Source organism: Agrilus planipennis, unplaced genomic scaffold, assembly GCF_000699045.2.
Source record: "Agrilus planipennis isolate EAB-ADULT unplaced genomic scaffold, Apla_2.0 scaffold139, whole genome shotgun sequence".
NCBI lineage: Eukaryota > Metazoa > Arthropoda > Insecta > Coleoptera > Buprestidae > Agrilus > Agrilus planipennis.
Window position 1 is genome coordinate 56,229 of NW_020438984.1, and position 24,069 is coordinate 80,297.

At 36.1% G+C, this 24,069-nt stretch overlaps 3 protein-coding genes across 3 annotated transcripts in view; 2 read left to right on the plus strand and 1 right to left on the minus strand.

The window, feature by feature from the left end:
• LOC108737526 overlaps positions 1 to 1,107 on the plus strand; it is a 43,285-nt gene extending 42,178 nt beyond the window's left edge. The window contains exon 15 of the mRNA XM_018470399.2: positions 147 to 1,107. Within this exon, the coding sequence (XP_018325901.1) occupies positions 147 to 335 (189 nt within the window). The 3' untranslated portion in view covers positions 336 to 1,107. The remainder of the gene's footprint in view (positions 1 to 146) is intronic.
• On the minus strand, positions 1,039 to 1,979 carry LOC108737527 (UPF0488 protein CG14286). The gene is made up of 3 exons (XM_018470400.1): positions 1,659 to 1,979; positions 1,459 to 1,590; positions 1,039 to 1,403 (listed from the first exon to the last, which is right to left on the minus strand). Exons 1-3 carry the CDS (start codon positions 1,879 to 1,881, stop codon positions 1,156 to 1,158), a joined length of 603 nt encoding a protein of 200 aa, XP_018325902.1. The 5' UTR covers positions 1,882 to 1,979; the 3' UTR covers positions 1,039 to 1,155.
• A 4,271-nt stretch (positions 1,980 to 6,250) lies between these two features.
• Positions 6,251 to 24,069, plus strand: part of LOC108737552 (myosin-9) — a 39,815-nt gene continuing 21,996 nt past the window's right edge. The window contains exons 1-4 of the mRNA XM_025975591.1: positions 6,251 to 6,261; positions 6,429 to 6,687; positions 15,487 to 15,650; positions 17,303 to 17,617. Of these exons, the coding sequence (XP_025831376.1) occupies positions 6,251 to 6,261; positions 6,429 to 6,687; positions 15,487 to 15,650; positions 17,303 to 17,617 (749 nt within the window). The remainder of the gene's footprint in view (positions 6,262 to 6,428; positions 6,688 to 15,486; positions 15,651 to 17,302; positions 17,618 to 24,069) is intronic.

Here is a 24,069-nt window from a genome sequence, read left to right on the forward strand (position 1 = left end):
TATGCTCCTAATGTTTGTGCAGACATTTTGTTGAAGATATTAGTTTAGCTGATGCACATTAGGTATTTTTATTACTTACTTTTGAATGTTATCCATATTTAATATATTAGTATTTGTAAAATACATCACAGCAAATTAATCTTTAGGCAATAGAAGAAGTTTACTTGGATCATTCAAACTCTATGAAATCACCCAATCCTCAGCTAACGTTCATTGTAAAAACCCACGAAAGATGTTACTACTTAATGGCTCCATCTCCAGAAGCTATGAGAATTTGGATTGACGTTATTTTTACAGGAGCTGAAGGATATCGCGAGTTTGAACATGGCACTTGAATTTTAAAAAAGGTTGCCTATCATGGTCGTTGTAAAAAAGTTAATTGAAAAGACACAGCTTTTTTTTTGAAAAAACACTATTATATTCACAGAGATAAAACCAGTAATTTGTAGTTAATTAGTATCGATTTTATTTTTAGAAATGCCTTGACAGGGTGAATATTCCTATTGCACAAAAATAATAATAGTTCAAACTATAAATTAAAACTCTTACTCAGTTTACTGGTGCTTACATATAAACGATTTGTTGAAATAAATGCATATAAAAGTATTTATTCCGAAACTAAAAATTATCTGATCTGTTCTTCAATCATACCTCGCGTATAAATTTGTTGAAAGGAAAGACATTGATTTTTTTAATTCTTTGTGAAATAGTTCAAATAAAATAATCATAGATTTATACTTCTGTAATGCAGTGCCTTAATTTTAAGACTGTATTTACCAAATAAAATGAAGCCAGTTTAAAATAATTTGGCATCTAGTTGTTAATAATAGCTCAATTAATATAAAGAAGTGCATGTTGTTAGAAAGATAGAGGTAGCTAAAATTGAATGGCAACACTTTTAATCTCATTATGAATGAGTAAATGCAATTTTCTGCATTTAGTCGCTTTAATCTACATATATTTGTATATATAGTATATGACATTTTAATGAGAATTAACATACTTACTATATTTTTACTTATGTTTTATACACAAGACTGTTACAGTGACAAAATGTTACTATATTTATGTAATCTACAATTTTACATAAAATATATACAGTTATAATTCTGTTTTTTTTTTGGAATTACATATATTTAAAATAATTTCTACAAATTAATCAATATTAAATGAAAATTTGAATGTGCTGTTTGATGGAATAAATTTAAAATGGTTACAGTTCGTTACCACGTTCTGATCTTTATCTTTCAAAGTGTGATCATGCGTATAGCTGGAATCTTCATTAACATTTAGTGCATCAAAATTGAATTTAAAACTTTCCCCTTCATTTAATAACACTGACTTTCTTACAAAAGTTGATTTACTATCAGGCTTTGCTGTTACAATTTTTGCATTGATTTTTCCTGTAATTTGTAAAATATATAAGAGTAACTTGACATTTTATGCTACTTTTATTACCAGAATACTTTTTTTCTTCAGCAACCATTTTTGCTCTGTAATCACCAAAAGACAAACGCATTACTTGCCTCTTTTGTGGTACTGGTGTGGTACTACTCATTAAAGTATTTAATGCCTTAACATGATCTTGAACTAAAATTATACACTTAGTTTATATTCATTATTTAAAGTAATTGTAAATTATTGTATTGTAAACTGACCCTGCTTTTTATTTAATTTTCCAGCTTTTAAAGCTTTTTGCAATTGCTCTATACACCAACATAATTCAACTTCAAATTCCCTTTTAAGTTCTTCTTGATCGTTATTTGATGTGCATGTATAGTATGTCTTCAAATTATGATCGGTTTTAGGTAATGAAGGTGCACACTTAATTTTTCTATTTTTGTTTTTACCAGATGGAGGCATTTGTCTATAAAATCTCATAAAATAGAGTAAACACTATAAACTCCAATGTACATTATTAGTCTGCCAGTGTTTTGTAGGTTAATTTATGATCTTTATGATCATATGGTTAATTTCATAAATAAGAAATATATATACCTTATCTATGGTTAATTCAATGTCAAAATCATAGAGATAATAGAATAGATAGTCCAAAAATTTCACTTATACCAACTGCTTGTGAATTCTAAATATCAAAAAAAAAATTGGGAGACACTAGCACTCTACCACTACAAAAATGAAAAAGTTTCATAAAAAGAAATGAAAGAAGGAAGGCATTTAAGTAACATTATAAAAGAAATGCGAAAATTAAGAAAATTGAAAGATACAGGCATACAGGATATTGAAGTAGTGTACTTTTATCTTTGAGGAGTAACTTGCGGACGTTTGAGAACAATTGCACTTATATTAGGTAAATGCGAAAGACGTGTAGCTTAAGACAACATCTCTCAAGTTAACTTTGTAAAATGAAAACTTATTCTTAGTATTTTCTTTTTCGACAAGTATGTTCAAGATGATAAAGTAGACAACATTCACGAAGTGAGTTGCCGTATACTAAGAAAATTCAAAATTCAGTACTGCGTGAGCAACATTTGTCTGTAAACAACATCCCATGAAAAAAATTAGGTTCTGCAGAACTTTTCTTTTGAAGTCCGACACAAATCCACTCGCGGTTGAAGATTAATTTCAAGCAAGGCTTGCACTCATTATAGATGATAAGGATATTTCTCTAAAATATGCTATACTATGACATGAGAGGAGCCAACGTTCCCTGCAATTTCGCGTGTATTATTTTGGATGTTGTCTTCTATGAAATGAAGGATTTTGTCCTCTACAGCTGCGATATAGTTCAAATTCGTAAATAAGTATAATGTCACATCCATGCTACAACAACTGCTCTACAGTGACATACTGACCTATTCCAATTTCTAATATTGTATTGCTGAATTAGTTTCTTGAACTGCACTCGACTGACTAAATGCAAGGTTAAAACACTAAGAGAATAAACAACTGGCTGCAACATAAACCTGATCCGACAGGACTTGAACCTTGACGAAACTCTTGTACAAACTAGAGTGGGTGGATCGGCTTGCGAGTCTCGATGATTTAGGGAGCCGGACCATAGGTTCAACCATAATGGGGGGTTTTTAAAGAGAAACCAGACTAAAACAAGACCCTGAAGAGGTCAGAAGCTCTTTCAGTACTCAGGGTGGCAGAGATCACGAAAATCGGTATGGCACTCTCATACACAATACTGCGATGTGGAAGGCAACGGAAAACCACCACATTATGATATCCCAAGTAAAACTCACCGAAACAGAATGATGGCGTCCTCTGGGGTAAAGCTCTCCGAACGTGAATTACTCCCCCCTTCGGATGTCCTGGCATTGACTACCTCGGTGGATGTCATCAATAAGTGTAATAGGGTTAGATGCAATATTTCATGAGTTGGAGCGTGGAATGTTAGGACAATGAGACAAGTAGGGAAGTTGGAAAATTTGAAAGTAGAAATGAATAGATAAGGATTAGATATAGTAGGTATTAGTCAAGACCGTTGGTCCGAAGCTGGAGACTTCTGGAGTGGAGATTTTAGAGTAATACATACAGGATAGGTGGAAGGTAATTCGAGGGTAGGAATTGTAATGCGTAGGAAGATAGGGCAGAGCGTAGAAAGTTATTTACAGAAAAGCGAAAGGATAGTTATAGTTACATTAAACTTGAAGCAGGTAAAAACGGTATTAGTACAGGTCTACATGATGTTACAGTAATGAAGATAGCGGTTTATACAGATACAGAAGACGTGTTACGTTTAGTGAAAGGACAGGAAAACCTTAATAGTTGTAGGAGACTTCAACGCAGTAATAGGTGAAAGTAAAGTGGGGGGAACAGTAGGTTCTTTTGGATTTAGTAATAGAAGTGATAGGGGGGATAGGCTAATAGAATTTTGCGATAAACATAACTTAACCGTCAACAAATACTTTATGCAACCATCACGTTAGGAGGCAGTATACGTGGAAGATGTCAGGTGATTTAGGGAGATATCAGTTAGATTACATACTTATTAGACAAAGATTTAAAAATCTAGTGAAGAACTGTAGGAGTTATCCAGTACCAGATATAGATAAAGATCATAACTTAGTAGTTATGTAGACCAATCTTAAATTGAAAATTCTGAAAAAGAGGGAATGTAGGAGACCGCTTGACTGAGAAAAGCTGAAATGTAACGACAGGCTAGGTAAAAAGACAGACGAAATACTAAAGGCGACGAGAGAAACGAATGCCAGGGACATAGAGACAGAATGGAACTGCATTAAAATGTGCCTAAAGTCAGCAGCTACAGATATACTAGGTCTTAAACAAAATGAAAGTAGGAAACCCTGGATAACAAATGAGGACAGACGAAGAAGGGTAAAAAAGATAAAGGCGATAAAGTGGGAAATAATTAGGAAGTGTAGGGCAGCTAAGGAACAGTGGATTGATAGGATGTGTAAAGAAGTAGAAGAAAAGTTTGAAGTAATTAAAACCGATGAAGCGTATAATATAATTAAAAGGAACTTAGGGTATAGTAGTAATAATATAAGAAACGAGGCAGGGGTCATTTTGATGGAAAATGAGGAAATGGCAGATAGGTAGAACGAATATTTAGAGAGCCTATACACAGGCCATCAGTTAGGAGACATATTAGAGAAGGAAGATAGTGTGAAGGTAGTTCGATGTAGCATTAAAAAACTTAAACAATAACGAGGCGCCAGGTGTAGATGGGATACAGGCGGAAATTTTAAAACATGCAGAGGTTAGAAATCGCATATTTAAGCTAGTTAGTCACATTTACGAGACGGGGAATGTTCCAGAGGATTATAAACGAACGTGATACTGACCATATTAGGAGGAGATGTACACTGTCACCGCTACTTTTAATCTATACATCGAAGACACGATTAACATCATTAAAGACAGTACAACTGTAGGGATAGATATACAGGGACAAAAGATTGTTTATATTTGCAGATGATATAGCAGTATTAGCATCTAGCAAGGAGGACTTAGAGATATCTTTAAATAAAATGGAAGCGGTATTGACAAAACAGTACTGTATGAAAATAAATAAAAGTTAAACAAAAGTACTAGTATGCCAAGGAAGAAAAAGTAGGGAGAGAGTGAATATAGGAGACGAAAAATTAGAAGAAGTAGCCGATTTTAGGTATCTAGGAAGTCAGATAAGTCAGAACGGAACGAGTAGTAGGGATATAAAGCAGAGGGTAGCGCAGGGTCGAGTCGCCTTCAATAAAAAGAAGTTACTTCTATGCTCACGAACGGTTAATGTAACAACTCGAAAAAGATTGGTAAAGGCGTATATGTGGATCGCGGCGCTGTAAAGGTGCGAAACATGGACGGTGGGGGCGCGGCGGAAAAGAAAAGTTAGAAGCGTTCGAAATGTGGTGTTACAGGCGAATGATGAGGATATCGTGGATAGAGAAGGTTAGAAATGAAGAGGTATTAGAAATAATAGGAGAACAGAGGACTCTATGGAAGTCAATAAGAAATAGTCGATATAGGGTAGTACATCACCTTCTCAGACATGAAGGTCTAGTGTGATAGATTAGATTACTGTTCGCAAATAGTTAAGGATTGGGTTGTTCTAGTTGTAGGGAAATGCGAATGTTAGCTCAGGATAGGAAAGAGTGGAAGTGTGTGTCCAATCAGTCTTAGGACTAACGACCTTATGATGATGATGATGTAACATAAACATCTTGAGTCGCACTTAATCTAATCTAATAAAAGCAAAAAATGTATGACCAAATTAATACAAAAGAATACAATACTGATGCTAATTACCAGCCGATTGAACACGACGTTGCGTTGTATTTCTTAACCAGGGTCGGAATTGAATTTACCTAAATACGTTGTTCTCAAAAACCATGAACCTTTGAACATACAAAACGTTAACATAATTTTCTTGTTTCGTAGCGCCCTAATGCTTCCTGCAAGTCTGCAGTGATGTCTGTTGCACCTTGTACGTAAAACTAGATATAATTAAGATTCGAAATCGAGAGAGCTCGTTTTTAAAAAAATAAAAGCCTACTAATTCGCATTAAACAAATTTATTTGACACATAGCAACGATTTGAAACAGCAATACTTAATCGAATTATACCTTAAAAATGCTTAATTGATTGTGTGAACAATTCGTATAGTATATAATTCGTTTACGTACGATACATGCACATGTATGCAAGCTTCATTTCCTATCGTCCCTGCCGGTTTTCCAAAACTAGGTCAATCATCGAACTGGGACCAAACTTCGGTAGCTACCAAATTTGGGTATGTACTTGGTAATTTTGATCGTCGATATGCCGCAGAGGTAAGTGACATCATCGTCAACCCTCCAGAGGAAGAACCATACAGCACAATCAAGGCATAGCTAATCCGACGACTTGATGTTTCACAACAGGCACGTACAAAACAGCTACTCGAAAAAGAGGTACTCGGCGACCGTAAACCCTCTCAATTCCTGAACCATCTTGGTAGTTTAAGCGGTGCCACTATCACCGACAGTCTTCTACGAACTATATGGTCTGGTCGCCTCCCAACCCACATCCAGGCGATCCTTGCCGCAATGAAAGACAAGGAGCTGGATGACGTCGCAGAAATTGCCGATAGCATCATTGACTCGGTCCACGGACACACTATAGCCAATGTAACCCCTAATAATGGTCCCACAATACAAAACCTGGTAGAGATGGTCAACTCCTTCAAAATTGACCTCAACGACATGAGACGACGAATGGCAAGACCTTCGCGATCTCGATCATGTTCTCGTAGTTTTTCTGGAAAGTGCGGCACAAATAATGACAATAGGACAAACGGTCAGTGTTATTATTACCGCAGATTCGAAAACGAAACTTTCAAGTGCGTCCCTCCATGTACAGTGCGGTCGGAGAGCCGCAACGGAGATCACTAGCACCGATGAGTGATATCCGCCTTATACAACGTCGCCTTTTCGTTATGCACAGAGTTACACGCCTACAATTTCTAGTCGACACAGGTGCTGATATCTGCATATATCCGAAGTCTCTAACACCTGGTCCACGTGAAAAGCCATCATTTATGTTACAAGCAGCAAATGGCACCATTATTCCGACCTACGGCTACCTTAACCTGTCCTTCAACTTAGGCCTACGCAGAAACTTCTCATGGCGATTTATAATTGCGGATGTCAACACTATCAATTGCTCATATATGCAAAAAATCAACGTCTCCTGGAACAGCTCACCCTGCTCACCACCTGGAGGTGGTGACTGGTTGCAATCAACCCTGAATAACAATCATCACGGATAACAAATCCGCCACATCCAGATACCTACTCAAGCAATTTTCCATCACTACTGCGCCCCAACTATCTCTTCATGCACCCCAAGCATTCAATAAGGTATTATATAAACACAAAATCCTGGTCCTTCCGTAGCTTGCAAAATACGACGTCTAGCTCCGGACCGATTAGCAGCAGCCAAAAGAAAATTCGAGGCAGTGGTACAACAGAGCATCGCTCGCCCTTCCTCCAGACTTTGGGTATCGTCACTACCACCTTGCGGAAATTATCGCTCACTTAACATAAGAACTATTCTCGACAGACACCCTGTCCGAAACATTAGAGATTTTACGCATACATTATTAAACAAAACAAAATTCTTCACAATTGACCTGGTTCGAGCAACAATCAAATTCCGGTTGCGGACGAAGACATTCTGAAAACGGTAATAACAACTCCATTTGGATTATTCCAATTTCCGTTTATAAATTTCGGCTTACGCAACGCCAGTCAAACATTTCAACGATTCATAGACGAAGTATTACGTGCCCTCGACTTTTGTTGTGAAGAACGATTATCAAGATTTGATATAAGTTTACCGAAGTTTTTAAACATAGTGATTTGTTTATACAGTACATTGAATTTCCGTCAAGTAAAAGAAGAATCAATCAATTAGATAAAGTCTAAATTAATTTGATTACAAGCTTTCTGTTTGGAAAATGTAATGTGTTTACCTTTTATACTATATGCATATACACACGAATACATTTGTTTTCCTATGTATGCCTAAAATAATAAAAAGAAATACAGTAAGTCCCGCTTAACGCTGTTTCGTTTAGCGCTGTTTCGGTTTAGCGCTCTTTTATTTCAACCAGGTGAATCCCCGAAATTGTGTGCAGCGCTAGGTTTCCAAATATTAGTGCTGCATTGAATTTGGCAACTTCAACAATAAGGACAATTCTTAAGAATAAAGAAAAAATACTGTCATTGGCAACTGCAATTACGTCAAGCTCTGCAACTAGAATTACCCGTTCTAGAAATAACATTATAGAGGAAATGGAAAAACGACTATCTGTATGGATTGACCATGAAATTGAACGCAATATGCCATTAAGCCAATCTATCATAATGGACAAAGCTAGAAGAATTATTAATTTCATTCAGGTTGAGGCAAGTGACATAAGTGAAATTTTCGTTGCTAGTCGAGGATGGTTTAATAGATTTACACATTGAAATAATCTTCACAACATAAAGATTACAGGAGAAGCAGCAAGTTGTGATACGAAAGTGGTGGCTGAATTCCCAGCAACATTAAAAACAATAATTAAACAAGGGAGCTATTCTCCAGAATTGGTTTTTAATGTTGATGAAACAGGCCTAACCACTACTAGTTTACCACTCCAAAAACATAATAAAAATGTTCTATCCATCTTCCCCTAACCCCATTACTTACATGTTAAGATAGCCTCGTTTAGCGCTGGTGCGCATTACGCTCTACTTTGATGAAGCGGGGTCTTACTGTACAGATATTTTGGTCTCCAGTACAAAGTTAATACGTCTTAATTACACATTTGTCGGAGATTGCGAGCTAGTGCCTACTACTGGGTTAGTAGATCAGTTGGCAATCGTTTAAATAGCGGAATCAATAATAATAAGTGAAGTTGAATTTAAAGATCGATCAAGGAATCACTAGAAGTAAGGCAGGGCGGTGAGGCGGTTTGCTGTCTTCGTTTACACTGTAAATGTTCCCAGCCATTTTTAATGTTCTCTATACAATAAGTTAGGCTATTATTTTAATTGTGTTATTTAATTATTTATTAATTACTAAATGCCCCGGCAGACTTCTTTCTAAAAACTCACTTCCTCAAAAAAATACCAACAGATATATTTATTAAAAAGGTTCGGAATACAACCAACTAATAATGAAATAAACGTAATTAGCCGCCTTCTCGCGCTTCTTCTCGTTCGTCGCCGTCGTCATTCATACTGCTCTCTTCCTTTTCCCCGCGAATCCAGAATGCCTCCCACGCCCCCCCGGACGCATGGGGCTCCCAGCTTTGCATGAAGCTTACATTTCTGTGAAAAGTTATTGACTTGTCGAAGTCCAATAAAAAAAATGAATAAATTAACAGGAATAATAAATTAACAAGAGAAACGCAAATTCAAAAACAACCAAGAAACCAGTAATTTTATTTTCCTTGATAATACGAAAACCCTTTTTTTTGGAACTTTATTTTGGGCAGGCATAGATTAATAACCATACAGCCTAATTAAGTTGAAAACATGTCAAAGGGAATCCTTACGCGCCTTTGTTTTGTTTTGATTGACGTCGAATGTTTAACAGCTGGGGACAGATGTTTTAATTTTTTAATTAATTTTACTTTGTGGTTTGTATGGTAAAAGAAAAGTAAAATTTTTACGTATTTCTGGGCAATTTTTCAAATCTTTTTCTTCATAAGAACCTTCCACGGACTTCAAGGAATATTAAAAAAAAAAAATATATCAAAATTGGTCCAGCCGTTTTCGAGTTTTGCGCTTAGCAACACATTTAGCGAATCATTTTTATTTATTTACGTAGGTAAGTTATTGTCAATAAATTATTAACTAAATTATATAGAATTATCTAAATTTGTTTTTATATGACAGTAGGTACTGACAATAGTATATTAGGTAATATATGTACGTATACTGGTACGTGTCATGGAGTTGAGGAAATAGCGTGTCTCCGAAAGATAAATTCAAATCACGCAAAGAGACACAGGTTTGCACCAACGAAATAAATGTAATAATTAAAGATCGATTTAGTACACGAGGGATGGACCTTTAATACAAACAGAGGGATTGTTTAAATCTAACGTTTTAGTTTTTTCGCTGCGATTTCCTTACCTCTTTCATATTCTTACATTTAAACGGGTTAAAAATCTTCACAATTAGAACTGTCCCTGATAAACACAAAAAACCCTTTAATGTCTATCGCCATCAAGCTTTCCATTCTTCTTATTTCACAATTCCTTCATTGTCGTTTATTGACCACCCGTCAGCAGAATTACCGTATCCGTCGTATCCGTCTCCATCATACCATTACCAAAAACCATATTGTTCAACAGTTGCATATTTAGTTGTTGTAAAATGAAATAACCATACTATTATGACAACCCTTTCTTGTGATCAATCATATTCTTAGTGGAACGACTCTTCCACCTTGCTATATAATCATCTTCATCTACGCACATCATGGCGAACTTAACATTAAATTTTTCTTGGCAGCGAGGTTAGAATTGAACTTATTTACAAATTGGAACGCGTTTCTCTTAAAAGCGTCCAATGTTTTTTGTTGAAAAAGAATGAAATAAAATGAAACTCGCAACATTAATTTATCTTTTTGCAAAATTTCACTTGTTGAAATTAATGCAGTGATGTTCAAAAGTGGTTTCAAATCATCAGGAATTTCTTATTTTCCACCATTAATTTTGTACAACCTCAAGCCACAAATTATTTGTACATCATTGAGATGGAACAGATAATACCAACCTCTTATGTCATCATCTCCAAATTGTGTTTCTACTTCACTATCACTTGATTTTGGCCAATTCTTTGGCTCAAGAACTGCAACACTCGCTAGTAAATGTGTACTTGTTCTTATTTTGACGTATCATCAGAAGACGATATTATTATACGATTTTTCATAGTATTTGTTAAACTGGTATAAAGCTGTGTAGGAAAGCTCTCGAAGAAGAACTAATTCGATGCCATCGAAGATTCACCGAATTTTCTGGATGTCTCTATCGGCTGCAAGGAACCCTCACAAACCATGTATCACTGGAAAGCTCCAGAATACACATGAACAAATTTGACGTCATAGAAATTTTTTTATCAATTTTTCTGAATCGTAAATAACCTTAACAGAAACTGCAGTGAAGAGAGAAAAATGATGTTATGAAATTTTTTAGAAGAAATCGAAAAGCGAAAACAGAAATAAGAAACGTACATGAAGCAATGAATATCAGAATAGAGAAATAGATAAATGGTATCAGAAACGAGATGGAAAAGAAAATAGAAGAATGGGAAATTAGGATGATGAAGAAGAAACTAGAAGAAAGAGATATTAAACTAGAAATGAAATTGTAAGAAATGATGGGGACGTAAAGTGAAGTAATGAAACCAGAAATTGAGGCTGAGACTACGTACCTACTTCTGCAAGAACTGACGATGAGGGTGTAATGCCAGCAAGAATTACATTCCAACTTTAAATAAAAAAACAAACAACTCTGGAGTGAAGGTTTTTTTTTTAATTAAACGTACCACTGACGTTTCGCTTAAAGGTGATAAGACTTCTTCAGAGCTAAAACATTTTCAGTAAATATGAAAAAAATGATTAACAAAACAAAAATCATGAGATTATAAATTCAGAAAATCAGGTTTTTGTAGGTGTTGCGGAGCATTATCAATGTAACATAATATTCACCCTTAGCTAATAATCTAATATCTTTTCTTAAACAATGTTTGAATGTTGGTAGTAGAGTATACATTTTTATTAAAAAACCTTCACCCTAAAGTTGTTCTTTTTTTTTTGGGAAAAAATTAGTAATTATACCTCCAACTTTCAATGGAAATAATCTAATTTTTTACTTTGTGGAATAAAAGTAATAGAAAAAGCTTTTGCTTAAATTTAGTTTATCATATCTACCAAATACAGTTACATATAGATGTCCGAAGGAGTGAAATTAGCTGTAATCTAATGGACTTATAGTTCTGCTAGTGTAGGTGAAATAGCATCAATAAGAGTACGACTATTTATTAATTTATTAAATTTGTATCTTTGTTTTTTAACAATCCCCGGATCTACCTCATTCTTGTTGTTTTCTTCCTTAAGACATTCTTTGAGTTTGTTATTTTCGGTACAGGACGACCTCGTACAATATAACAGTGACTTCATTATAGTGTAAAGAAATCCTTGGTGTAGTAGTGATTAGTATCCACAGGTGTTAGTAAGGAGTGTTAGATTTTGGTCGATCAAACCTTTCAAGCCGAATAGGGATTAGAAAAGCCTCATCCATAGAAGCGGATCCTGGACGCCTAACAAGCTTGTCGATGAAATGGTAGCTTAGCCTACGATTTGCATTATATTTTAATGAACAAATCCCTATGGATTATGGTAGATGAAACGCAAGGTAAATACGACTACGTTAAAATAAAATAAGCCGAATAGATGGTGGTACCCTTAATATTAGTCATGCTTTAATCCTCCGAGTTTTTTGATATTTTCCGCTCAGTACCTGGCATTAAAATCGGCATTACATTCTCCCAAGGTTACAGTATTTAGCTCCTGCTCCTATCCACAAACCACAAATACAATTCAATGTGATTATCTAACAGCCACGTTACTGTGTTATGGTACTCAAATCAGATAATCGTGTCCTTAAAACAAGCATAACTCCTGATCGCTACTCCGCTTTCAATTTGGGGGAAAAGTACAAAAGTCGCTTGCCCTTCGTAGCTGTCAAATCTTGATTGCATCAAAGTTTCCCCTAAATTCGCAGAAGACATCATGGAAACTATTATTATTACTCATTTTGGCGTCTTTAATTCCTCTATAACAGGGTGTTTCTAAAATAAATAGAGAGCTTGTAGAAGGTGATAGGACACTATAAAACAAGCAAATTAAGGTGGTGGACTGAAAATTGACTGTTTCACAGCTTTACTGGATCATCTAAGGCAGAGCCGGGCAAACTTTAACTTCGTAGGAGCCGCTACCTGAGGTTAGTTTGAGTCACTCCATACCCATCAATGAGTACGAGAGAGTAAGCAGTAACGACCCATATTGCTTTCTCTTTTTCTTCTCCCTTCCACTGCCATATCAAGCCCCTTCATCTCGTAGAAGAGCGAAGCCTCTCTCGCAACTTAAATAATACCTACGAAAATTTTCGTTCGCAATACTATTGGGTTTGACTATGGAAGAGGTCTCTCACATACGAAATGGAAGGGATAAGAAAAGGAAAGAATCATCTCACTCGCACTCGCAGGATCAATGAGAAGCTCCTTGGCTATACCTGAGGAGCACTAGGGAGTCAAAAGAGCTGAGTTTGCCCGGCTCTGATCTAAGGAGACAGTGCAGTTCCGTATTCTATCAGCCAGAAATTAGGAGCATCCGTCTTGTGTTTATTTTGTATTTTAATGCTTATGCATTGTTTGTTACTTGTTAGATCAGATTAAGTATGATTGACGATGCCTAAGTTACAGTCAACCTATAGTGCGTTGTTCTTTTATTGTTGTAAGCTTGTATATATGCAGTCAGTTGCAGTTATAGACAGTAGCTCAGCGTAGAACAGTAGTTATTACAATAACGTTTAGTACGGCAGAACTTTGTGATATGATACTGATTTACGACGAATGTGAATTCAATATCAATGCAACACTCGAATTGTACGGTCATCGATATCCCTAGCGAACTTCCTCAGCAGGAAACCGTCTTAAATACGGTACAGAGATTAAGATAAACCGGCAATATACACATTCCTTGTAAGGATGTGTATTAAACGCCAGTACAGAACGCTAATGATTTCCACAACCGTGCGTTGAACACTGTAAATGAAATACACCAAATGCCAGACGTTTTTGCGTGACTCAGAAATAATGATAAAGATCTAGATGATGGCCCCTTCGGGGGTGGGGATGGGGGTGGTGGGGATCGAAAGAGGGTGGTCACCTGAGTAAAACCCCATTAAAAATCTGCAGCGGTCTCACCCCCATAAAAAGTTATGGGGTGACAATTTTCATACACTATAATTCAAATAAAATTCAATAAAATAATTATATTTAAGCGGGCGGAGGTGGGGGATCGAAAGAGGGTGGTCACTTGAACAAAACCCGATAACATAACCTAACCTAACCTTTTGATAAAGAAATTTAAATAATGTTTATATAACGTTCTCAATATTTTTATGTATTTTTCATTAGTTTTACTTTTGAATATTGTTTAAGAATAACTATATAAATATTTACATGCCTAGAAATGTATAAAAATTGGCATATTTATTAACTTTGAACCCTCATAACTTTTTATGGGGGTGAGACCGCCACGAATTTTTTATGGTACAGTGGTGGGGGAGACCCCCTCTTTCGACCCCCCACCCTCACTCCCTCGAGGGTGGGGGCCATATCTAGACCTTTACCGAAATTATTTTGGTAGACGACTCAAAGGTTGTTTTCTAGCGCGGGATTCGAATTTCGAACAATCATTGAGTGTATGTTTATGTAAATACCTTCTAGGAGGTAGCATAATGAATCAAAGTAGGACTTCAAGAAGTTAATTGTCCTCAGTGGTTCTTGGCTCTTAATTGGTCACAGTTTATTAATCTAGGTTGGTAATTTAACGATAGTCACTGTGCAGGTTACTTTAATATCCGTTACGAATAGAAAAAAACAAGTGTTTTGATGATAAGCCTTTAAGGCGGTCTATTTTGATTTGGAATGCATGCCTCCAGGCTATTATCAACATTTTACAATAATCCACCTTACTTCCATCTACAGCCACATAAATGATCTCTACGTCTTCGTGCATAGATACTTACCTACATCCTGCGTCAAGATGCACACCACCCTATCAAGTATTGATATCCAAATATGTACTACACATAATGGAATCTGTTGTTCTTAGTGAGACGATTGTATATTTTAGAAATAAATCATCATCTAAGGTTTAACACTGCTTTATTTAAAGGACTGCAAATGTTGTATATTTCCGCCATATTTTGATCCAAGCCACGTTTTGTATAAAGCCCCGGGAAGTTCAAACAACTAGAAAGGAAGCAAAAAGTAATACCTACACATATGAAATTTAAAATTTTATAAGTCGTTTCCCCCTTTTAGAGCTCTATAGAATTAGATTAATCAAGAATGTCTCAACTCAATCTAATTTTTCACCAGATTCAAAAGTTTCATAAACAGGAAAACAGGAATCATTGATTATGCATATTCCTAATCCAGGAATAAGGTTTGTACGGTGTAACTTTGCTCATTTACTTTTTTTTTATTTAATATTTTTTATTAATTACTAAAAAATAAATAGCTGGCAATGAGAAAATTAGAAATTGAACAATTGTAAAAAAGTACACCAGTTTAAAAATGATAAAATATAAGTACCTACATGTATTATAATTTGCACTGCAGCTTAAATTCTTCTTAGAAAGGTTCTTCCTTGAATGCTATAGTAACTTGGGAAAACAACAATTGATCGTCAGAAGTTATAAAAGGGTGGATACTCGTAATGTTTCTCAGTGTACAAGCAAAATGTTGGCAAACAGTGGTGTTGGTTCAAATTCTCAAAAGAAAAACAAATTCGGGCTGGGACCCACTCTTGGTTCCGTTAAAAACTTATTTTCAACAAAGTACTTGGCTAAACCTATTGGTCTGCAGGGGTACGAGAAGAAGAAGAAGTCACGGTAAAGTATTACTAATCTATTGCATTTATTAACGGATGATATTACTATAGATATTATTAGAATTAAAACGTATGATATTTTTTTGTAATACCCATTTATTCAATAAGAAAATTATTTTATTATTAGAAAACCTACGGTTAATATATTTGTAGAACAAATAGTTTCTGTTGAATACCCATTGAAATAACTAATTTGATATAATGTCTACGTCATATAAATACAAAATATAATTAAATCGAAAAGAATTGTCTCACTACACACAAAAGGGAGAAATATTGATTGTCTTAGCCCAAATACCTACCTACTCTAACTATATCTACATACTGCTTATGCAGTTCAAGTACAATTTTTTCAGTACAATTTCAACCCCGACAAGATGCATTTAGGGTTTGCTACGTATATGTAAATATATAAACATTAAACGTATTATCCAACATATCTACTAATTTATTTCCCTGTAAGTATTTTTCTCATTTAAATTATTAGTGATCAGTGCTTTTTCATCGGGATGTGATTCTTAAAATATTTTTTATTGTTTGTTGGTTCAAAATCATTCATTATATGTTTTTGTACATGGGGTTACCAACTCAACATTTTAGAAAGTCTCGAATATGCTTGGAGACATCCATTTAATAAATATATAAATATACAAAAAGAAGCTTATTCGTTTTAGATAATTAAAAAAATGATCAACTAGTAGATTAACTAATTAAATATACAAATATAATACAAATTCAAGTATTTAAAATACAAAATAACAGCGTTCACTAGCTCACTTTATATCATAAACTCCATTGTGTGTGACATTCAATAAGAACATTGCCAATAAACAATATTTTTTTTTTCATAAAAAAACGAGATTATTTTTTATAAAATGGAATCCGGAGAATACTTAATTTTTCTGGAGTCTTTGGACTAAAACTGGAGAGTTGGTAACCCTATATGTACATTGTATTTGAACTGAGTTTTTAGAGTATAATAAATTCGTTAATATTTTACGATTACTCATTTGAAAACCTCAAAGTAAATTATTTGGGACATTAACTAGTGAAATCAGTCATCCAATATTTATTTCTTTCTGTATTCAAATGTATCTTTCGATATTGAAACAATATAAATTCCAAATTAATGTATCTGCATTCTAAATTATTTTTCGAGACAATTAATATTACAAAAATTTCCCAGACAACCCAATTCCTGTTATAACAGAAAACTGTTTTTTTTTTCTTAATTTTCATATATATTTTATTCTTCTAAAGAACTTATATATTTTTAAAACATAAGTAAATGACCATTTTAATAAAAAAACAGTTTACATACTTTATTTTACTAGACAATTGCTATTTGTCTATCAGTAAACATAAGTGTAGTTTCATTTTATTTCATTGAAAAATCGAAGCTAAATCTATAATCTCTAAAAAAAAACTGTGTGGAATCATCTCGATAAAAAAGGTATTAATATGTCATTCCAGTAAAATACACATATAATTAAATCTTCACATACAATTTGTTATGTTTTCCAAAAATGTACATATTCTTTTGCTTGTTTCGTTGGAACATAGAAACGCAAATAGTTCTATAATCTTTTTTATGGTATCTTTTAAACGAAAATATCTTAAAACAACAATTATTTTTTGGTTTACAATTTACAGGCGATCTACCGCTGATAATAAAATGGAATACAAAAAAAGGCCAAGCTATGCAGATACTGCATATCGAGAGGCAGTTTCGAGACTAAAGTATTTTCTCACAGAAAGCTATTTTCCATCGAAAAGAAATTATGGCAGAGAAATTGATAGTGCTGGAGAAGAAACAGATAACCAATCATTATTAAGTGCTGAAAGTAGAAATACATCAAAGTACTTCACTTTGCCTCATAATCGTTACAGTCCCGTAGTTATGAAACCGCACTTTTACACTGCCCCAAGATCAATGCTAAATGCTGATAGCAGTAAAAATGTACTTACGTAAGTAAAACCAGTTTTAAATACATTCCTATTAAAATAAGTAAACTATAAACTTAACTAAAGCTTAACTATGCTTATAAATATAAAAATTGCCTTTCTACCACAAGTGTTCTAGTGTAAATAATTTTGATTTTATTTAATACTAGCTGACCCGGCAGACTTCGTACTGCCTCAATCGATAAATAAAAGACCTAAATTTTTGTATAAAATAAACTTAAAACAAACACAAGGAATCTATAATTAATAAAAAAAATTTAAATTGTGACAAATAATCTGAAAGATAGGTAACAACTTTCATATTTATTCTCCTTTTAAACCTTCTCTGGACTTCCACAAATATTACTAAAAAATAAATAGCTGGCAATGAGAAAATTAGAAATTGAACAATTGTAAAAAAGTACACCAGTTTAAAAATGATAAAATATAAGTACCTACATGTATTATAATTTGCACTGCAGCTTAAATTCTTCTTAGAAAGGTTCTTCCTTGAATGCTATAGTAACTTGGGAAAACAACAATTGATCGTCAGAAGTTATAAAAGGGTGGATACTCGTAATGTTTCTCAGTGTACAAGCAAAATGTNACACTAATTATTAAGGAACATTAAACACTATTAAATTATTACTAAACTTAGGTGATGAATTATTTTATTTATTTACACTATTGTTGATATAACACTATTCACTGCTATCACTGTCAATTTATTTCTCGACTCATTTCTGCAACGGTCAATTTATTTCTACTACCCTCTTGGCGATCGCCTCTTCCTTTAAATACTCTTTTGTTTACTTTCCGGAGCCTTCTCGAAACATCCAGATACTTTCTTTTTTTCTTTGAACTGTTGAACTGCTTTCCCAGAACGCAGGTACGTCACACACATTTACAAATACGGCGCACATGCAGAATGGCGCCCGCGGCTAGTTAGCGAATCGATAAGCCGTTCAAGCACACGCGTGCGCCCGATCGCATACAAACACACTACTCGCTATACTGTCCCCTTCTTAAGGATGTTTCGTCCCGAAACATTTTCACTTTCCGTTTCGCAGGATCATGCCGGAATCTACAGTTCTCACCTTCACGGCATCTGCTCCAAGAAAAAAATAACAGTCCACGGTCTTCTCATGATTGGTCCGATTCTTGTTGTCGCCAGCTTCTGTAGGTTATTCTCCAGAAGATATCCGCGGAGTTCCATTACAGCGTCCGTTATCAGAGCATCTTCCTTTAGTTACTAGGTAATAGACATCGCGTCGTCCGTCAGGCAGGTACAACAGTCTTCTTCCCTGCTGTATTTGGTCTTCAAGATGTTCCAAACCGCCAAATCTGCGTTTGAACTCGGACGCGTTACCACGGCTCATTCTGAGATCCTTTGAAACGCAATGGGCCAGAGAATATTCCTTGGATATAGCAAAGAGGTCTCGTCGGATTTCTTGCGTCACTCCAAATCTCCTGTTAACATGGGGGCCTTCCTTCATGAACTCTTCAAATGTGGGCTCAGAAGGAATAGTTCTTAATAATCCTGCCCGCGCCTCCTCTTCATTTGCACCGGTGAATGGAGCCAAGCGGTTAAAATGGACTACCTTCGGCTTTCCATTTCGAGTTTTCTTAATTCGGAACTTAGGTGATAGTCCACGGCGACGACGACAAGTCATCTCCTGGTTTATAACCGAATTTGAGGTCACAAGGTAGTCGTAACTCCCTTCCAAAAAGAATACTGGCAGGTGTTTGGCTAGTCGTTTCGTGAACATATGAAAAAATAAAGGCAAATAGCGGTCCCAGTCCCTCTGGTGATCAGACACTACCTCGGAGAGATATTTAATGAAGGTCCGGTTCATTCGCTCAACCATGTCGTCCGATTGTGGATGCAGTGGAGTAGTTCGAGTTTTCTTTATTCCTAGGAGCTCGCATATTCAACGGAATATAGCCGATTCGAAATCTCTTCCTTGGTCTGAGTGCAACTCCAAGGGCACCCCAAAACGACTGATCAACTCTTTCATCAGCTCCTCAACTATGAGCATAGGCTTCAACCCATATGGCAAAATAATCTATAACGACCACGATGTATTTGTTACAGGTGGTACACTTCTTACACCAATTCTTGACATCTTCCTTACAGTTCACCAATAAAATCGCTCTCGAACTTACCCAAGCGTCTTATTCACTCCAAAATGGCCACAAGATGATCCATCATGAAGATACTGCAACACCTCTCTAACCTTGTTTCGAGGAATAACCAGTTGCTTCCTATCTTCCTCTCCATCTGGACTTTTAACAACACGCTTCAGGATGCCATCCTCCAAAACCATTGAGACCCACTGAGCCCATTTTCATTCCATCACCTTCTTCAAGTCCGCGTCGGTTTCTTGGTCGTGTTTTATATTTTCAGATAACCACTCGTCATCGATTACCGTTACGCGTCGAATTGCCTCTTCATTCTTTTCCATTCGATCACACTGCCTCTTCATTCTTTTCCATTCGATCACACTGCTTGCAGTCTGTTTGACAAGATCTTCTGGAACGTGCATCGGCATTCTTGTGTCCTGTTCTAGGGCAGTGTTCTACGTCAAAATCATATTCCTGTAGCTTCTCAATCAATCTAGGTACCTGGCCCTCCGGATTCTTGAAATTCAGAAGCCACTTTAAAGCTGCATGATCGGTTCGTAAAAATGTTCTATACCTTTGACTACAGCCAGCATCTCTCGCCTAGTGACAGTAGTTTCTTTCGGCTTTTGAAAAGGTCTTGCTAAAATAGACGATTACGTTCTCTTGGCCATCTTGTAACTGCGAAAAAACGGCTCCCATTCCCACATTAGTGGCGTCGGTGTCCAAAATGAACATTCTATTGGGCCGAGGATATACCAGTACGGGGGCGGTGATTAAAGCCTGATTCAAAGTTACAAATGCCGTTTCACAATCCGAATCTCAATAAAATTTGCGTTCACTTTCGGTTAAACGTGTCAAAGGTTTGGCGATATTGGCGAATCCATAAACATATCGACGATAATACGTGCACAATCCCAATAAGCTTCTTATGTCGTGGACATTTCCAGGCACTGGCCATTCCTTCACGGCTTTATCTTCTCTGGATCCACAACCACCCCTTCGCTGATACAACATGCCCCAAGTAAGAAATATTTTCGCGGAAAAGATGGATTTTTTTTCGGACTGAGTTTTAAATTAACCGCACGTAACTGCTGGAATACCGCTTGCAAATTCTGCAGGTGTTCACTAAAGGTGCTTCCAACCACTATGATGTCATCTAAGTATAGCAAGCAGGTCTTTCCAATTTGATCACTCAAGATTTTCTCCATCAACCTTTCGAACGTCGCCGGGGCATAGCATAACCCGAAAGGCATAACTGTAAACTGCCACCTAAAGCAACCTGCCAGTATCCGATCTTCAAATCGAGTGTTGAAAACATTTTCGAGCCAGAAAGCATATCCAAGGTGTTATCAATCCGTGGTAGTGGATAACTGTCTTTCTTGATTACGTTGTTGAGCTGTCGGTAATCCACACAAAAACGAGTCCCATCCTTCTTCTTTACCAATACTACCTATGATGTCCATGGACTTGAGGATGGCTCAATTATGCCGGTCTCCTGCATTTCGTGGATTATTTGCTCTGCTTTTTCCTTTTTGGTCAGGGACAATCGTCTAGGTCTTTGACGAATAGGCTGCGCATTACCGGTATTGATCTTGTGTTTTACGATGTTGGTCCTTCCCCTACCACTCTTGTCGGTCTCAAAGGCGTCGGCATTCTGACAAAGTAGATGTTGCACTTTGCATTTCTGCTCACTGGTTAGATTCCTACAATATCTGTCAATCACACCACTTATTTCAACAGGTACTGTTTCAGAATTTACCTGTTGTTAACGTCGAATACTTGGGAAAGGAGTACATTTCCTACTCTGCCTCCTCGTATGACCTAGTTCGCCGCAATTCTAACATCTTAGCTTTTGAGTTTCTTTATCGAACTTGGAGATGATTTGGCAGACGGTTTCTAGTAAAGATTCTGACGAATCAGTTTCTTCACGCAGTAGTCGCACCCTTCCCTCTTTGCTATAGGCCCGTTTAAAAGTTTCGTACTCCAATGCATCAGCCAATGCATCAGCTAGCGTCTTGAGTTGAGTGTCAGTGTCCGAAAGTCCATTAGTGAATGCCTCCACAGCCAACCTTTCCATCAATTCTTCTGCAGTATTAGGATAGGCCAGTCAAGACAGTCTCGCAATATCGACCTCGAATTCTTGTAGGGATTCCTTTGGTTTCTGTTGACGGGTTTTCAGTTGGATGTGATACACCGCTGTTAAATGAGCCTCGTCGTAGCTCAACTCTAATCGTTTTACCAACTGTTCAGAATCCGTCAATTCTTCCGTGGAAAGGGTGTTGAAAATGTCACACACATCTCCACGAAACGCAACGGTCAACGCAGTAGCTTTTTCTGCAGGTGCCCAGTTATTCGCCTTAGTAGCCTCCTCGAATTGCTTGTTGTATGTGGTCCATGAGGACTTTCCGTCAAACGTTGGTGGTTTTACTCCCCTTCGATTGGTTTTGTCTTCCCATTAAAAATTAATTCTTCCAGCACTTTTATCTTCTCTTCTGTTTCTTGAATATTCTTATTAAATTTTTCTTCCCATTTATTCTCCGAAGTTCTACTATTTTCTCCCAATTCACGTTTCAAATTTTTACTATTTTCTTCCAATTCACGTTTTAAACTTTTACTATTTTCTCCAATTTTTTTTCCAATTTATTTTCCAAACTTTTACCGTTTTCTTCCAATTCACGTTTCAAGCTTTTACCATTTTCTTCCAATTCACGTTTCAAATTTTTACTATTTTCTTCCAAGTTTTCTTCCAATTTATTTTCCAAACTTTTACTGTTTTCTTCCAATTCACGTTTCAGGATTTGTGATAATTCGTCTTCGAAAAGGAACGTTTCAGAATCATGGCCATCCTTTTTCAATGCCAAGCCTCCACTGAGGTTCCGCTTATATTAGTTGAATTCGGCCTTTTAATATCACTTAATATCACTAAACAATCCCATAACGTGCAGTAAGTGGGTCATCTAGAACGATTATTTTTTGGTGACAAATAGATAAATCGGTTCTCGCCTGCCTTCCTTCCATTTTTGATTTGATCCTTCAACTCCGTTGATCAAATTCTTTTTTAAAAGACACAGCTACTCAGCGGCCCATATTTCAGTCTTCGGCCACACAATAAATCGGCGAGTATTCCTTGAGGATATCAACTAGGTTTTTAAATCGTTGAGAGGACACCGAGCTTACATAATTCTTATCCAAACATGTTCGTGATTCACTGTATGAAGTCAATCGGTTGAAATGGACAACTTTTGGTTTCCCATTCGGTGCATATCTAATCCGATAGATGATATCATTTATTCGCTTGTCGATTTTGTATGGTCCTTCCCATTGTTGTTGATAATCAGATTCTTCTCCATAAGCCGTTCGAATGTGACTGACGCGTTGTATACACCTAACGGCATCACTTTAAATTACGAAAGTCCTGTCCCGATGAAGAATGCCGTCTTCCTTTTAACCTTAGGATTCAAATCCACTTGCCAGTAGCCACTTTTGAGATTTAACGTTAAGAATACCGTTAACCCAGCAAACGTGTCCAATGCATTGCAAGGAATTGAAGCAAGGGGGAGCTATCTTTCTTCGTCGCAACGTTCAGATGACGGTAGCCCACAAGAAACCGATTGAGTCATCCTTCTTCCTGACCAAACTACCGGCGACGTCCAAGGACTGGTCGATATTTAAATTAATCCGTCCTATTGAATATCCCTTAAGATGTTCTCGGCCTCTTCCTACTTGCCATAGTCATGTCGCGATGAAGAATGGCGTCTTTCTTTTAGCTTTAGAATTCAAATCCACTTGCCAGTAGTCACTTTTGATATTTAACGTTAAGAATATCGTTGACCCAGCAAGCGTGTCCAATGATTCGGACGAATTTAGGCAAGGGGTAACTATCTTTCTTCTTCACAAGGTTCAGATGACGGTAGTCAAACAAATTTGTCTTTTGATTATTGCTTCTATTTATTTAATTTTCGTTCCCATTCATCCTTACATACATACGCCTAAAGATTAAAACAACCCCCATCAAAGTGTTAAAGAGGCACGTTTGTAGGGCTACTTTTAAATCGGTTAATTTTTCACCATTTTCATAGCAAGATTGTCTTCCTATCGATTATCTTCATTCCCGCATCTGACAGCACATGTAACGAATTTTGTAATAGCAAGTTTATTTATTTAAATGGTTATTTATATAACAATGATTTATTTACACAATAACACCATCTAGATCAGAGCCGGGCAAACTCGGATCTTTTGCATCCCGAGTGATCCTCAAGGTTAACCAAGTAGCTCCTCATTGATCCTGCGAGTGCGAGTGAGATGATTCTTTCCTTTTCTTATCCCTTCCATTTCGTAGATGAGTCCCC

Excerpts from the sequence above, each read along its gene's own strand:
- LOC108737527 (XM_018470400.1), bottom strand. The coding sequence starts at position 1,881 with ATGAGATTTTATAGACAAATGCCTCCATCTGGTAAAAACAAAAATAGA. Across the intron at positions 1,591-1,658 it reads AAAATTAAATAAAAAGCAGG|TTCAAGATCATGTTAAGGCA; the intron begins GTCAGTTTACAA and ends GTATAATTTTAG. Across the intron at positions 1,404-1,458 it reads TGAAGAAAAAAAGTATTCTG|GAAAAATCAATGCAAAAATT; the intron begins GTAATAAAAGTA and ends TACAAATTACAG.